This window comes from Buteo buteo, chromosome 12 (assembly GCF_964188355.1).
Source record: "Buteo buteo chromosome 12, bButBut1.hap1.1, whole genome shotgun sequence".
In the NCBI taxonomy this organism is placed as follows: Eukaryota; Metazoa; Chordata; class Aves; order Accipitriformes; family Accipitridae; genus Buteo; species Buteo buteo.
The window spans coordinates 8,928,995-8,946,061 of NC_134182.1; the positions used below are offsets into that span (position 1 = coordinate 8,928,995).

At 35.9% G+C, this 17,067-nt stretch overlaps 1 protein-coding gene across 3 annotated transcripts in view; it reads left to right on the plus strand.

The window, feature by feature from the left end:
• Nucleotides 1–17,067, plus strand: part of RAB3GAP2 (RAB3 GTPase activating non-catalytic protein subunit 2) — a 49,512-nt gene that overhangs the window by 28,804 nt on the left and 3,641 nt on the right. For all 3 annotated transcript variants that reach the window (XM_075042610.1, XM_075042613.1, XM_075042612.1), the window contains exons 18-31: nt 76–166; nt 2,319–2,446; nt 3,227–3,440; nt 5,493–5,590; nt 6,459–6,564; nt 7,605–7,765; nt 9,262–9,478; nt 9,858–10,031; nt 10,158–10,264; nt 11,307–11,373; nt 12,121–12,191; nt 14,344–14,379; nt 14,951–15,025; nt 15,261–15,479. In XM_075042610.1, the coding sequence (XP_074898711.1) occupies nt 76–166; nt 2,319–2,446; nt 3,227–3,440; nt 5,493–5,590; nt 6,459–6,564; nt 7,605–7,765; nt 9,262–9,478; nt 9,858–10,031; nt 10,158–10,264; nt 11,307–11,373; nt 12,121–12,191; nt 14,344–14,379; nt 14,951–15,025; nt 15,261–15,479 (1,764 nt within the window). The remainder of the gene's footprint in view (nt 1–75; nt 167–2,318; nt 2,447–3,226; nt 3,441–5,492; nt 5,591–6,458; nt 6,565–7,604; nt 7,766–9,261; nt 9,479–9,857; nt 10,032–10,157; nt 10,265–11,306; nt 11,374–12,120; nt 12,192–14,343; nt 14,380–14,950; nt 15,026–15,260; nt 15,480–17,067) is intronic.

The following is a 17,067-nucleotide window of genomic DNA, read 5'->3' on the forward strand; positions in this document are numbered from 1 at the left end:
ATTGTTGGCTTACCTTATGTGCTTTTACAGTAAAATTAAGTAAATGTTTAATTCTGTTGAACGTCTGCTTAACAGGCTCTGGAAAGTATATTGACAAGTGAACGTGTGCCACTTTCATCTCTCACAAACATCACTCAGACATTAATGGATAATTTAAAAAAACAGGGTAGGTGGATATTTATTTTGCAAATATGGAGAGGCATTTGCACTTTGTCTGCAGTGCTGTAAGGCTATTGTAGAACTATTCTGTTCCACAGGGAGACCAGACTTGGTCTGCTTAGTTTTGCTGCTAGATATCACAGGATATTGCTTCTACGTAATTTTTTTTTTTTTTTTTTTTTTAATGCAGACTGCAAATAGCTTGCTAGTAAGTATGCTTTGCTATGCTTGTGCCTAGTAACTTGTGAATATATTAAAGAAAAAGAAAACCCAACAACTGGGCTGGGTACTTGCATCCAGTAAAAGCTTCCTTCAGAAGGAAGCTTTCACAGACTTTTGCCTGTAGATGTTTTAGTTTGTTCTCTCTCTCCAAGGAAGGCAGTAAGGATATGGTACTTTGGATCTGTGAATTTTAATGTACTGGTAGCACAAAATCCTCATCACTGAGGATCTGAGCTCTGGCCAGGTGCCTGGTATCTTTTCTTGGTAAACTTTGCTAAATTATTTCATATGTTTTGTTGGAGATTTCAGAGCCAATGTCGGGAAATGTCATTACCTATTCAAAGTCTTGCTGCTGGAAGTCTGCAGGATTGTTTCTTTGAAATGATACACTTGAATCTTTCTAAATTGGGAGAACCTTCTTTGTACTTGAGGTGACCCCAATTTGGAGAGCCAACTGGGTATTGAGGAATAGATTGGAGAAATATGTGCGTGCCACTTCCCTTGCATGTGTTGGGACTTCTCAGCAATAGAAGTCTGCTTTTTTTGTTGTTGTTGTTATCACTGGATTCATTTCAGCTTGTTAGAAGATGAGACTTTAGCAATAGGAATCAAGAAATCCCTACCACTGTTGTGTGGAAGTCCTGAATAAACCATTTGTCAATTAGAAAGGCTGTGTCCCTTGTCCTGTCTTAGTGAGAATGTGACAACACATTTTTGTAGTTTCAAAGCCTGAGAGGAAGTATTTCTTTCACTTGTATCAGTGTTGGGGTTTTGTTTTGTTTTGTTTTTTTACTATTTTCTTGAAGTGGATAGAGGAGATTGACAGCTTCACATGTGTAGTTCTCTACCTAATTTTGGTCTGGCATTCTACATCACTAGCATTATTCATTTCTATTAGAACTCCTAAAAAAAAACAAATAAAAATGGAAACATGCCCTTTTACACTGAAGAGAGATTGACAGAACTGTATACTTACTGAGGTTTGTTTGTTTGTGTATTTTTCATCAACTCTTATTGTCATACATAACATTGTTTCCTCACAGTCACAATAAAGAACAAACTTGGCTGATGTTCCAGCCTTCTAATTTCAGAATAATAGTGGTATATCCTTCCACTTGTGCTTAGTAGGTAAAAGATAATGTGAAGCAGATGCTGGGCTCTGTGAATGCTGTGGTTGTGAAAAAAAATAGAAATGTGTCAAAAGTGTTTATGGGTTTGTAGGGAGAAAACTGTGTTAAGAAGCTCTTTCAGGTGAAGATGATATATTCAGAGATATCTTTTGTATAGAAAAGTCCTTTTAGGATCTCTCTAAAATGCTTTCTTAAAAAAAAAAGTTGGAATAGAGTTTTTTCCTAAATTGTGTTGGTGTTAGTTTCTTATATTCTAATTGCTTTAATTGTTAATGAAATTTGATTGTCAATAGATACATGAAATTTCTGAGACTAAGATTGTAGAAATACAAAAGGCTGTGTCTTGCAGAGATGAAATTGAATTCATATTAGTAGATATCAAGCTCTCTTCTGATGCAAGATATATGCTTAAAATATTGGCAGAATGAATAAAAGATTTTAGTTTGGTATTCTTGAAAAAAGAAAATATGTTTGAGACTTAGTGTATTTCAATTTTTGGTGATCTCTGGTTTAGCCTTAAACCAGGAAGAGACAATAGATTTGTCTTTGTTCAGTTCCACATTGTCAATCTCCTTCAGTTTAAAAATGAGCCTGATATCTTTCTCTAATACTTCTCATAAAAATAATTCTCATTTTATACTGCTGTGAATTAAATATAATCATTGCAAGCAGCAGTGCATCAAAAAATTACTGAGACACATTAAGTCCTCCAGTGCTAATAAAGGGGGAGTTTAATGCAGCTGTAAAGCACGTTTCACTATTCCAGGCTATATATTCAAGTTCAAATGCAGTTTTATTTCTCCTCAGAGCTTGAGTGTGTGGACGAAGGACTACTGCAGTTCTGCGCAAACAAGTTAAAGCTGTTACATCTTTATGAACTAGTTAGCAAACTAAATTCCCAAAGCATACAGAAAGAGACTCCACCCTCAGATAATGTGAGTAAATTCAAAATTCAGTTGTCTTACAGAATTGAGTGATGATTTAAGCATAAAAAGAAGTTTTTTAAGGCCTTGGGTAAAATAAGTAGGTAATAAGTTACCTGTTTCGTGGCCTGGAACTTTTAATGAAGTAATTGTTTTATAATGCCTTTTTTTACAACACCACCACCACCCACCCCCCCCCATGTACAAATGCTGAGTAATTCATCTACCTAATAATCTTTAGCAGTCACATAAAGTTGAGACAGAAGTGAAAATAAAACCAGGATCTCCTGATTCCAGTCCTTTATCTAAAGTAAATAGCATATTCTTAACTTTGTTTAGTTTTGGAGGGGTGTTTTGGGACCAGCAGAAATTACAAATTCTGATACTTGCTTGCGTAGTATCATAATTTGGCTTGCTTTTGATATAATTTGTAAAACTGCTTATACATTTACAAAAGCCAGATGGAGTGGTGTTATATAAGCTTGTTTGCTTGATGAGTGATTGTTATACTATGAGCGGGATCTAAATATGGGAAAAGTATATGCTGAAGTCCTTAAAAATGGAGCTAGACAAGGTCTTCATTTCAGCTATATGAATAAGTGATTTTGAGATTATTCAATCATTTTGGCCCTTTTTAAAGACATTTTTAATGTTCAAAACAAAATATTTTGATTCTTCTGACTTTTTAGTGGTTTTGTGGTTTTTTTTTTTTTTTTTTTTTTTTTTTTTTTTGAAAAACGTCTGTTTGTATTAGTCTTGTGATGTGGGGTTTTTTGGGCTTTTGCTTTTAAGGACTTGGCTAAACTGCTTCGGCTGGAAGAAGATGATTTTCATAGGCTTGAAACTTTACTGGAGAACTACAAGAGAGAAAACACCCAAACTACTCTTCAGTTTGCTGATGAGAAAGATGACGTATTGTCTGTGAAAATGTTCTTAGAATATTTGGAATATGAAAAGGACGTGATTAATGTGAAAAATATGGAAGATGGAGAATATGTGGCTTTAGGTAAGAGCTACTGAACTGTTTCTCAGATTAGTTAAAGACTGATTATAATCCAAGATGGTATAAATATTATTGCTGTAATTTGGGGGCCTTAACAAGCTGGCTTATCTCGAAGTAGTATGTGACAGTGCTAGTTCCAGACTCTTACCTTTAGCCATAGTACAAGTCTTCCACCTAGATGGATATTAATACAGGTTAACTACATCTGTGGATATAATTACCCTAAAGCCATGTTATCACTGTTCATTTGTTTATTAACTCCACTAAGTTGGGACACTGTCAGCTAGGTACTTCACAGCTGTATTATGCTGTTTCTTTTGTGGTCACAGCACTTCCAGAGTTCATGTCAAGTCAGGACTGACTTTAGCCTCAGAGATGGGGGAGCTGTCCAGTGGCTGTACAAGACCATTAGTTGAGGGAATAAGGACCCCTCATTTGTGGAGTTGAGGAGATTTTGAACAATATTGATCTGAAATACTATGGATGGGGAGAGTGCTGGGGTGTTTGTTAGGGTATGCAATGGGGTTACTGTCTGTAGTCTGCTTTAGTTTGCAAATTTGTTCCGGGCTGTCCTTGAGGATCTCTTGGGAAATAACTAGTGGAAGCAGCTTGAGTTAAATCTGTCTCAAAGGCACTGTCTTTCCAAATGATTTCTTTTCTGGGGAAATTTTGGTGCAAACACAGAATTCTGTGCACAGGTATTATATGGTGTTCACTTTAGCCTCCTGTTTCTTTTGGCTTTAATCATCAGACTTTGAGACGGATTGGGATTGAAAAGTTAGGAAGAAGAGCTTGGCTTTCATCTGTATGAAGATCAAAGGCTGTTTCTAAGTAATCTTAAAATTTGCGTTTTCTCTACCATAACACTATACTTGGTTTTAAGAACTGAGGTAGAAGTACTCTTCTCCCCATGCCCTTGGATAGGGATCACCAGTAACTTACTAGGGTGTTCAGCTGTAGACAAATGTAATTGAACCATGAATGTCATGCCAAGCAGTTTAGATGGTTTCTTGAAGATCTTGTTTTTCCAATTTTCCTCTGTCTCAAAGGGACACTCAAACTTTTTGTAGTGCTGGTAAGGTATGAATTATGTAATTGTTTGGGTTTTTTAATTGGTTGAAGTCCCTCTAGTTTGCTATATAAGATACAACATGCTGCCACACAGTTATGGGTTACACCATGGGTCAACTTGCCTGACACGTCAAGCAGTTCTTTGAATTGAACAAAATGTGTAATCCAGTGTTGTGGTTTAACCCGGCAGGTAGCTAAACACCACTCAGCCACTTGCTCACTCCCCGCTCAGTGAGATGGCGGAGAGAATTGTGGGGAAAAAAAACCAGTAACATTTGTGGGTTGAGATAAAGACAGCTTAATAGGTCAAAAAAGGAAGGGAAAATAATAATAATGATGATGATGATGATAAGAGAATTAGAATATACAAGTGATGCACAATGCAATTGCTCACCACCTGCTGACTGATGCCCAGCTCCTGAGCAGCAGCTCCTGGCCAGCTTTCCCCCTATGTTATATACTGAGCACGATGTCATATGGTATGGAATATCCCTTTGGTCAACTGGGGTCAGCTGTCCCAGCTGTGTCTCCTCCCGGTTTCTTAAGCACCCCCAGCCTTACTCGCTGGTGGGGGTAGTATGAGAAGCTGAAAAGTTCTTGACTTAAACACTGCTTAGCAACAACTAAAAACATCAGTGTGTTATCAACATAATTCTCATCCTAAATTCAAAACACAGCACTGTACCAGCTACTAAGAAGAAAATTAACTCTATCCTGGCTGAAACCAGCATATCTAAGCAGTACAGTAACATTTGTTTTGTTATAAATCCATTTTCCATATGACTTCTGTAGTGGGTAGGAACACTTAATGTCCTTTGTAATGAACCTTCTTCTCCACTAAGGGTAAACCATCAGGGTATCCTGGGTGTAACTTAGTCCTTTGTATTGCACTCAGTGGGACCTGATCAATAGATGATCTTCTATGTAAGGGGAGAGGCTGTGGCTTTAGATGTCATTTATAATGTCAACTAATTTTTGCTTCAGGCAGCTTTTTCTTCTGGAAGTGTTTGTGTGGGGAGAGTTCCACAGAGGAAATGTGTCATGCATTGGAATCAGCAGGTTTTAGCCCTCAAGTCTTGTTGGTAAGATACTTACTGCATACTTTAAAACTTTGATTTAGTATTTTGAGAACAATCCATAGAAAGGAAAAATTCTGAATGTTGACCTTTGGATTAATGCTGTATTCAGGCTGTGTTCAATTGGTTCTTTAGGTGCTCATATTTATATTTCCCACTTAAGAGATGTCAAAGAAAAAAAAAGGAAAAAAATCTTCTAGTAGAGAATGTGAGTATTCTAGTGGGAGTGTCTAGACTATGCATTTAGGACTACAAGTGTTATAAAATCTTGCTGAAGATTTCTTCTACAAAGAAGCAAAAATTATGAGAGTAGTTATTTTCAGGAACTGATACATTTGTTATAATTCCTTTTTGCAAGCAAGCAAGGAAGTTTAAAAAGAAAAGTAAACTTTGCAGAATTGCTAGTAGTGTTCAGACAATCATCTTGTATCTTTCATCTGAATGTAATTTTAGTCTTTTGCTACTTTTCTTCCATCTACCACATAACGATAGAAATAAGTATTTCAGTGTTACTTGCTGGTGTTAAGATTTTAATCTGTAATATTAATAACTACTAATATTTACCAAGTTGAGATTGCTAACATACTGGTATTAGCTGGCTGGGCCTTCAAAAGAGGGTGTTTTCCAAGATATCTTTCTAAATGAAAGATACAGATTGTATTGTTTCATCTCAAAGTCTGTCACAGGATCCCTTATGCAATATATTTTTAACTTTCTATGTGAGTGTAATAAGGGTTCATGGATATAAGATTTCTGCTCCATGACACAAAATTTGTTTGAGAAAGTGTTCGTGTTAGGTGTATTGCAATATTAGGTATATTAGGTATATTGCATATCTATTGCTTTAATTCCATATTCTCTGCTTTTTTTACAGTCCCTCCTTCTCAATTTATGGCTTTCCAAGGAAAAAGATATTCTAGACAAACCAGATTCTGTCAGTTGCCTTCACACTATGCTGTCACTTCTGAGCAAAATGAAAGGTGAAATGTGCATTTGGAACACTTAAACACAACTGATATTAATTATTATTAGAAATTTGCTGCTCTGACTAGCCTATACTACCACTTAGGGTTTTACCACCACCCCACCCCCACCCCACCCCCCCGTCACAAATTATGTAACACAGCTAAATGCTGCATGTTGATGAACTAACTAAATATACAATCAAAATCTGAAGAGTGTCACAATTAAAGACCTGCTTCATGCCCTGCAGTTTCACTCTCCACTAAGTTGGCACAACTCCTGTTTGGCACCAGAAGGTGGCTGTCCAGCTCCCCTTCCTCCCTGTTTTGAGTGTACAGTCCTGCCCCTCTCCCTTGTGCTGACTGGCTCTTAGAAGTCCTTTGAGTTCCTTTAACTCATAGAGACACTGCTGTTCTAGCATCCTTTGTATACTGAACATCTCTGTAACTTGAGAGGTAGTCTATAAAGTCAACTTGCCATTAGTTGGGCTAAGCTGTGTAATGAATAAATACTGATTCTCCTACCTCACACAGAGCTGCTATGGATATGTCTGTGCCAGGTTCCCTTATGTCTAGTTGACCATAGGGCACCATTATCAGCTTGAATTGGAAGCATGAATAAGCTACTGCTGCTGTTGTCTGAATAAATGAATTCTGCTGACCATGAGGTAGCCTGAAGAGAGCCACTTTGAGTGCATTGAATGTGTGGCAGCTTGAAATCACAAAAGCAGCTGCATTTTGAAGTGTCATTTTGTAATACTCCTTAGATCTAGTAAGTATTCAGCAGGTTTTACTACCTAGTGATTTAAATCTATGGCCTGTTTCCTACAAATGAAGCTTGGAGAATGAGAAATTCACTTTCTGCTCTTTATTTTGAATTTGAGTTATAATCTAGCAGTTTTATGCTACATATCTAGAAAAAGAGACTGTAGAGTAATTGGAAATTGCGCCTAACATAAGCTGTATTAACAAGTGCTGCTTTCAGGGTTGGTTGCTGCTTTACTAGTTTTAACACCTAATGACCCAAGCTGAGTTTCTTACTCTCCCTTTCTCTACAGTTGCTATAGATGAGTCATGGGACACTCAGTCAGTTTCCCCCTGGTGGCAGCAAATGCGTACAGCTTGTGTTCAGTCTGAAAACAATGCAGCTGCCTTGTTATCTGCTCACGTTGGACATTCTGTTACTGCACAGATAATTGACAGTGTGACAGAGAAAAAGGTAAGTCATCTTGTACCTCCCCCTTCTATTTTATTTACTGTATCAGTTCCATGCAAATTGCTGTCTTTTTAATACAATAACATCTTTGGCATTCATTTGTTGTCATTCTAACATGAGCACAAGCATGCCACCCTGCAAGCCTGCAAATTTGTATTTGAACTTGAAGAATATTGTGCTGAGGTGAATGAATGATATATCAGAATTGTTTACTAAACCTATTTAAATATGTGATGGGAACTGTACAGTAAGTTTTTCTCTTGATAGCAAATGATGTTGGCAAACTTAAAGCCTACAGTGTTTCCACATAAATTTGAGAAGTCCACTGAACTTTGGATGGTAAACCTGTTTTAACATAGTTGTGACTTTTTTTTTTTTTTAAATATACTGGTGAATTTTATTAGCACTTATGTTACTGTGCCTTCTTAAGGTGATGGGTGTTTGGTTTTCTTGGCAATAAGTATCTTTTCACAAAGTTGTGATTAAAACTGTGAAACTGCACACAGCATTGCGGTTCAAGATGGAAAAAGTTATTCTGTTCCTAAATGGCACTAGGCATATGTGTGTTTTACTAGTCTTAAAAGATTAGATGGGGTTTAGGTGATGTTCAGTCTTGTAAATAGACTGCCTTATAAATTATAACTAGATTACTGGGAAGCGTTTTAGTATTTTTGCACATTCATCTTAACTGTTGCAATTCTGTATATTAAAATTGTCAGCGTTGCCCAAATAGGAATGTGGGTATGTTGCAACATTTTACGCTTTAGCGATATGCTCTCGTTTGTCGCCTTTTCTCTTCTGCTCTTAAAAGAATAAAGCAACAGCTTAATTTCCCTCAAGACTTCCCTTCCATAAAGCTATTACCTTTTCCCTTTTTTTTTCCTACTATCCTTTGGCTTAAAGCCTAGAAGTGTTAATGGCCAGGCTTCTGAAAACTCTAGAGTTTGCCGTCTTGGTGCACAAAGTTAAGAATTAGATTGGCACCCCACCAGAAAGATTCTTGGGCTTCCTGGCAGGGCATTTGCTGCTAAGCATGAGAATTACCAAAATAATGCACAGAACTGCGACATGTTATGATCCAGTATTTCTTGGTGTATGATGCATATTTTTAAATATGGTAGGAATTTGAAATGTAGGTGGATTAATCATATATGTACAGAATGCATATATAGTACAGAATGTAAAATTAAATCTTTTTGAAGGGATTCTAACCCACTTTTCAACTAAATATGAACTTAATGGGACTACAAGATGGCCTTTCAGGTCCTTTTATTTCCTTAGTCTTTTATTCAAGAATCTGTACATCTTGTGAGCAGTGTGGGATATTAATCGATCTTTGCGTCATAGTTAATGTACATACTTAGAACTAAATTATTCCTTAAAATGCAGTAGCTCTTGGTTTATAGCTTTCAATTTTAATACTATGCATTTTTTTTTTTTTAAACAAAACTGTGCTACTTTAAGTGAACAGACCTAAAACAGTTCATATGTTCTGTTAGTTTTCCCAAATAATTGTAGGTTCGGACACGGAATCCTGGGAAGCACTTTCCCTTGATACTGAATATTGGAAACTTTTGCTGAAACAGTTAGAGGATTGTCTGATACTTCAAACACTACTGCATAGCAAAGTGAGCAAAAGGACAAAAAGAGTTTCATCGCTCCAGACTGAGCCTTTGAGCAGGCTTTCTGTAAAGAAATTGCTTGAAGCTGGAAAAGGTACGTTGTTTTTCTCTCTTGGAAAGGTGGTTGATGGTGTTTCTAATAGACTTCTGAGCCATCCTTACCTACCCAATGATATACACTGCACTGGAAATTGTTCTGCTTGTTACTTTCCTTAATTTAAAAACCAATGCAAACCACAGAGTACCGCTTTAAAATTATAAAAGGGTATTACTGTAAAGACTGCATTGTAAACCTCTAATCAGTTGATTAGGAATTTTTTTAATTGGTAGAGTTATCCTTATTTAATGGTAGTAGTTAAAACTCATATCTCTTCTCTTGTCCTTCGATTCTGAACCATAAATCTTCTGGGATACATTGACTATACTTTTTTTTGTTTGTTTTTTGTTTTTTTTTTTTGTTTAAAATGTCCTAGGAGGTATTGCTGACACTGTAGCAAAGTGGGTTTTTAAGCAAGGCTTCAGTCCTCTTGTACTGAATTTGGCCCAACACAAAACCAATACAGATAGTACTGAAGAATCTGTAGAAATGCATACTAATATCTTTCTTGAGGAACCAGAAGCAGATGCAGGCTTGGAAACAATCCTAGGTAAGAAAATAAAAATTATTTTAATTCTAAATGTCTGCAGAGATATTTTAGTCACTGCTGTTGTGAAGTAGCAGAAATTATAGTGGGAAGAGGTCTGTCTTGTAACTTCAGATTTTCTTTTTCTAGAGCTGCTGCAACTAGCATATCAGCAATTTCCATGTAGTCTTGAAGTAGATGTACTCCATGCACATTGCTGTTGGGAATATGTAGTGCAGTGGAATAAGGACCCAGAGGTAAAAATTTCACTTGCGGGGAGTAATGGTTAATACCAACTCAATAGAAGCAGTTTCACAAGTTGGTAATAGTTCATAAAACCTTTCGTTAAGATGACTGACTTTGAAAGCATACTAATTACAATTTTTCTGTGATAAGTGGCAAGCAGAAATTGAATTGAGAAAATGAATGCAGGTCCTGAGGCTGAATAGCACCTCACAAAGACAGGACTGTATGTTTCTAAGCTATCAGATTCTCAGAACTGCAAGTGTGGAAACTGGATTCAAATAAGCAGCGTGAAGAGGGGTTTTGACTGTATTTTGTGCAACTACAAAACACTTTAAATACTGCAAAATAGTGATGAACCTTTCTTCTGTTCTAGATATGCTAAAACAGATCATAGAATACTAAATTTGTTAGACTAGAATCCATTCCGTTTAAAGAGGGATTTCTTGAATATTCTTAGATTCCCTCACCACTGATGGAAATTGTCATAGAAGAAAGAAGAAAAAAAAAAAAAAAATCCTTTTTTCCGCTGCTGTCCTATAGCTTCTCTAATATTGGAAAATGTCATCCTAAATTTGGATGATATTAAAGTTGAAATTGGCACTCCTTAGATCTGTGCAATGTAACATGTTGCTATAGAATAGAAGGTTCCTTTGAGATTATTAAAAACTTACTCCATCTTAATGAAATGGACTAAAACTTAAATCTTTCTAGCACAAATGGATTTTGTTTTTGAAAAATGGCTGTAGTCAGTGGAGGTACCTCTCAGCAAAAAGTGTGTTAGCAGTACATATGCTAAAACAAAGCCCTGAAAATAGTGCTGAAATCACAATGAGTTTCATGATCACTGAAACATACCTCGCCACATGCATGGATGTTTGCCAGATAGTAGCAGGGAAGATTGCAATATCAGAATAACTTACAAGTTTTATAACTGTCAAAAAATAGTAGCTTTAAAATAATCTACCTGGGCCTTTTAAGAATCAATAGTTTACATTTAAAACAAGTTTTGAATAATGTAGTAACTTGTTCTTTTACTTTTTTGTTTTACATAAGGAAGCATGTTTTCTCATTAGGTCTATAGATCATCTAAGATGCATCATTAATGCTCATGTTCAGCATGGTAAGTATGAAGCTATTATTAAAAATGATATTTGTTGAAATTGTAAAACAACAGAATAAATGACTTTATCAACTAGTGTAAATGTATGCAGTTTGTAGTACTGATGGCTGTTTTGTCTAGAAAAAAACCCAAAACTTTCTGCTGACATTCAAGCTTTTGTTTTTCATGTTTAAACTGAGTTTCCATCAGAACCATGAAAATAAGTTGGTTAGATAAAGTTAACAAGTTTAACTAAAAACATTTTAAAATAAAATTGGTCTGGAACTATTTTTTTATTTGTATTTAAAGTGGCATATGCTTCTTGCAGTCAATTACTTTTCATGCATTTCTTCATACTCTGTTGTAGTGAACATGATGAAAATCGTCTTTTTTGTAGACTACTTACGTCTGCAAATAAGGTGCATTCTATGCCTAAAGCACTAGTCTTAAAGCTTTATGCTTACCACCAAAGTTTCTGTGTACCGACAATGTTTAACCCAGTCTGCATAATGTAATAATTTTAACGAGTGATTCATTGAACTTCTGACTATATTTGATCAACAAGGTAGTCTCCTGAGAAATCTGAAGTGCTAGTATAAAGCAGTGAGGATAACTCTCAATTCCTTCTTGTTTCATTCACCATCTTTAATTCCTCCCCCTGACCCACCATGACCCCATTAAAGGAACTTTGGCCCATGGCTTTTCACTCCATACTTGTAAGATCTCTTTTCTATTCACTTGGAGTTTACAAGTTTGCGATTGTTCTAGGTATCGCACTGATGATGTGGAATACATTCATAGTGAAGAGGCTTTCTTCTGCTACGTATCTCATGGACAAGGTGAGTGCAGTATTGTGACAGTATTTCTGAGGTTGAATTTTTATTATTAACTGAAAAGTGAAACTAGTATTTCTAAACCATTGTTTTGTTTTGTTTTTTTAAAGTTTGGAATATCTTTGATTTAAACATCAAAAAAACCCTGCTTATTTGGTTCGTTATGTAGCTAACTTTTGGAATTGATGAAGGAATGCATATTTTAAAATATCAAATCCATGGAATGATCAACTATAGGCAGCTTTAAGTAATAGCTGATCAGCACTGGCTGATGTGTACTGAAGACTTATGCACAGCATTAGCTTGTAATTGCTAAATAAAAAGTATTTGTGAAACAGTTTGAAACTATTTATGTGTGCATATATACAATTTTAAGCTAGAAAACAATAAATAACTTAAAGTGTTTTCTCTGTGCCTGTTTCCTGGTAAGTTATTGCCATGAAACTTTCAGGTTCCTACAAGCAGAAACTTTTCCTAATGTTGTGGTCCAGGTTTTGCATGTATGAGCTCTTACTCTGCAAAATGCAGAACACCTTGTGGATGTTGAGCATTTTTAACTATCGCTACCATTGTAAATCAGCTTCTGTTCTAGTATGCAACTTGTTTGCTATGAGTTATAGCAGTCTTTTGTCCAGCTGAAACCAGGACACTTGCTAAGCTTCAGTTTTTTTCATGCTTATAAATATGCAGTGGATCTGTTTACTGGAAGACATTTCTGTTTAGGACTGGAAGACAGTTTAGGAAGAGTATTGCCAGTAAGTGATAGATCTGTTTAAGTTGTGTAAGGGGAATCTGCCTATTGGTTGGCCAGGTGTAAAGCAGCAGTTAAGTGTTTTTCAGCATAAAAGTCCAGATGCAAAGAGAAAAGTGTTGAAGGTGATCTGGAGAAAAAACCAAACCAAACCAAGCCCCTCCAAAAAACCAAACACCCCGCCCCCCCCCCAACACAAAACCCACAAGAATTTGCTGTCTTGTCATCTTTTTTCCTTCTCCTTTGCTCCTCTCATTTTCTGCTTTTGCTTTTTATTTAGCTCTGTAAGAATTGGAGAATATCATCTTCCTTCTTCCTTTAAGCAAATAGGCTCAGTTGTATATAGTTGTAGTGTGGGTGTTTCTTCTGCAAAAACTCCCATTTTTTCTGCATGCCTAGATTAATACCCGCAGGAGAAGAGATAAAGGTTTTTACTAACTGTTTTACAGATGCACACATCTGTTACCTCAAACAAATATCATGTAATAACAAATGTTGCTAACTTTTAGTACTTCTTTATGTATGTTTGAAAGCTGGGAATTAGTCCTTAGGATCTGTGTTACAGAAGCAATAGCACAACTGATCTCTTGTCAATTTCCAGAAAAATACGGTTTCCAAATCTGTTAGCACTTAATCAGTCCCAAAATTGACAGCTGAAAGTTGTCTCAAATTCAGACTTTGAAACAGCATGATGGATCACTTGAATTTGAGTTCAAGTAATCCTGTAATTCAGGACCCTGGAATCTCACTTCAGCTGTTGTTCAGACTCTGCCACAATGTAATCATTACTTTTATTTTCTTGTGCTATGGAAGAGGGAAGTTCCACTTACGTGTACATGCTTCATCCTGTGCAGCACGTGATTCAACTTGTAGAAGTTAGACCTCATAGTAACATTCCTAAACAGGATATAATTGAGGTGTCTCTTCTGAAGAATTCAGATAGGCCAAGTATGGAAACCATTTAATAACTTTCTTATTAGATTTCCTCCATCTCAGTGAATATGCTGGAGCATTTACTCTTCCTTTCCTCTTCCATTGCTCCATAGTGTTTCTTTCTAATACCATGCTTGGTATTATCTCTCTATTTCTGTATGATAGAAATCACTGTGAATTTTTTAGCTGCCATTGAGATTTGAATGAGGACCTTGGGGCCTTATTTCTACTCCTAGACTTTAAGAAGGATGAATGAAATATGGGCATCAGTGATGTTCATTTCTGAGTTGTATGATCTGTATCAAATCTTTTGTTGAAAGCAAGTGATGCAATGTGTTGCATTATGTAGCTGTAATGAACTATTTTCTTGTTTTATACTAGGAAAATAGTAATAAAAGGTTAAAACAGGGTAACAGATACCTTATGATTAAAATTATTTAATTGTACTGAAATGCCTTTTTTTTTTTTAAACAGGTTGGAAAAGCTCCAAAGGACAGATTATGCAGACGGGCAAGTAATACTACTTTTGTCTAAATAGGAAGAAATAAATAAAAATGCATTAATTTTAATACTAGTTTGTGATTTATTTTGAAAGTTTCAGAAAAATTCAAAATGGACCACTAGAGAAAGTGTTATGAATTTTAAGAAATATAAATTAATCTTTATCTGACAAAGCAAATTAGAACAGCAGTATAACTTCAAATATTATAGAAGGTAGACTTGAGACTATAACATGACAAACTATTATTTTTCATGTCTAATTTCATTAGTTAAAACTTTTTTGGAAGACAACCGATATGCTCAGAAAATGAAATTTACTAGATGTGATTACTTGAGGGATTCAGTCTTCTTTAGAGATACAGTACTGTAAATGGCTACATTTAGCTTTACTCCTATTTTTTCCTGTTATTCCTAATTCTTTGTTGTACTTCAGTGAATATTTGTTGACCTTTAAATGTAATAGGTTAATAAACTGAACTTAACAAATTTTATGTCAACAACTGTCGTCTTAAACATACAGAGCTAATAAAAGCCTGTTTCAATTCCAACAAACTATTTAAATCGTACTGTTTGTTAACAGGATGTAGGTATGGGTGACACAGCAATGACAAGTTTTCTTGGCTGCTGTTCAGATCTTCTGCAAACATTGCTAGAGGTAAATTTTTATTGTTCCCATAGAAACTAAGGAACTAATTGATTCAAACTTAATTTTGAAGAATATGGTTATACTAATTTCTGTACTGTTCCGTACAGACAAATTTTAATAAACTTCTAGACATGAAATTTTGATTTCACTGCAGAGAACTTGTGATTAAAGCCATGTCTCTTGCATAGAAGGCCAATATAGATGATGTTTTGTGTGTGACTACTTTTCTGTGTTGCTCTGGCAGGCTGACGTTAGTAGTGACGAAATGCAGGCTCCTGTCTTAGATACCGAAGATGCTTGGGTGTCGGTAGAAGGACCAGTATCGATAGTAGAACTAGCCCTTGAGCAGAAACGCATTCACTACCCACTTGTTGAACACCAGTTTGTGTTATGTACTATCTTGTATGCCATCATGAGGTTTTCTCTGAAGAGTGTGAAGCCTCTTTCGCTGTTTGATAGCAAGGTATGTCTTCTGAACGCATACATCTTAATTTTGCTATCCTTCCTCTTGGTACCTATAATATATACTAGCTTTCACTCTTTAAACAGTTCATGAATAGTTTTGAGAGCCATTTAGTCCACTGTGGTGTGTTAATGAAGTTGCTGCCAGAATTCAGGCTGAGACCCAAACTTGGTGCTTTTCCTTGTGAATAAAAGATTTGTAGTGACCTCAGATGCATGAAAATCAGCTCCTTAATAATTAGCTGATCTGAAAATACTGCATTGTAAGAACACTGGATGACAGGTTTTTCTAGTTGCTTTGAGAAGTGCCAGATCAGAAAAAACATAAATATTTAAGGTCAGAAATGTTATGTTAGTGTCACTGTTGTATCCATTATTGCTGATGATTATTCCAGAATTCTGAGCATCTTGAAGAGAATAAACAGCTTGTCATTTAATGCATATAAACCACTTTAAAAAAAAATTAAAAAAATCACTGCATTCAAAATGCAGTATATCTCAAATCAGAGCTTGACCTTGATACAAAGCAGCTACCATAGATTGAACTTTCCTCCTCCTAGCTTTACCACACTACAATTCTAAAAAACCCTGAAACACAAAGTACTGGTGTAGACTGTAATTTAATTCCTGCTGGGGAGAAAATTATTTAGTCATGTAATACTGTACAGATTCCTTCTCAATGATTTACTGGAATTTAATAAATGCAGAATATTACTCTCCTTTTGCCATAGGTTCTTGTCTGTGTGCAAGCTCTGATGAAGCAGTTGGGTCTGGTTTTAGCATTTTACCATAGATCAAATTCCATTGTGTTTTGCCTTTTTTTTTTTTTGCTTATCTGTTAGCAGAAAGCATTATACTACCTTTTGTCACTTAAGAATGCATGTTACGTCTCGAGTAACATTAGATCCTGTTCCTGTGCCTCCTTTCTTTTACATACAACTACTATTCTCAGCTGCTGCCTTTTTGCCTTCACTCACTCAAGATTTCCATTTGTTCAGTGAGCTTTATAAGAGAATTTCTAACAGGTCTTTAAAGAATCTTGACTGATGACTGAAAAAGTGGTTAAAATTTCAAAGACTGTTTACTACCTTATTTCTGACAAGGCAAGTCACTAATTAGACCTACACGCTCATCACTGTCTTTTAACATAGGCATTTTTTTTGTACCAGTTTCCCTGCTCCCTGCATTAGTATGGAGCAGGACTGCCAGAGATGCTTTGCCTTGAGTATGTCACTGCTGGAGCATGGTGGACTAAAACAAGGGCTACCATGTGCCATCGTTCAGGGTTTTTACCTGAAATTTGATTAATCTGCAGCTCAAGAGACCTTAAAATTAAGCAGTGTCAACTATATCAATAGATAAAATGTATTTTTGTATTGGCTAGTTTGCATTTCTTCCTACATATTATGCTTGGTATGTTGGTCTAGAGCCAGGGACCAGGAAACTTATCCAAACTTCAGCTCCAGCTCGTAGTATATCAGCTACCTAAATTTAGTAGGCAGGTATTTTTAAGTTTGAAAGCAAACCCTTGACATGTTATGATTGCATGAACAAAAGTTTGTTTTGTTCTGTGGCTTTAACTTATGATA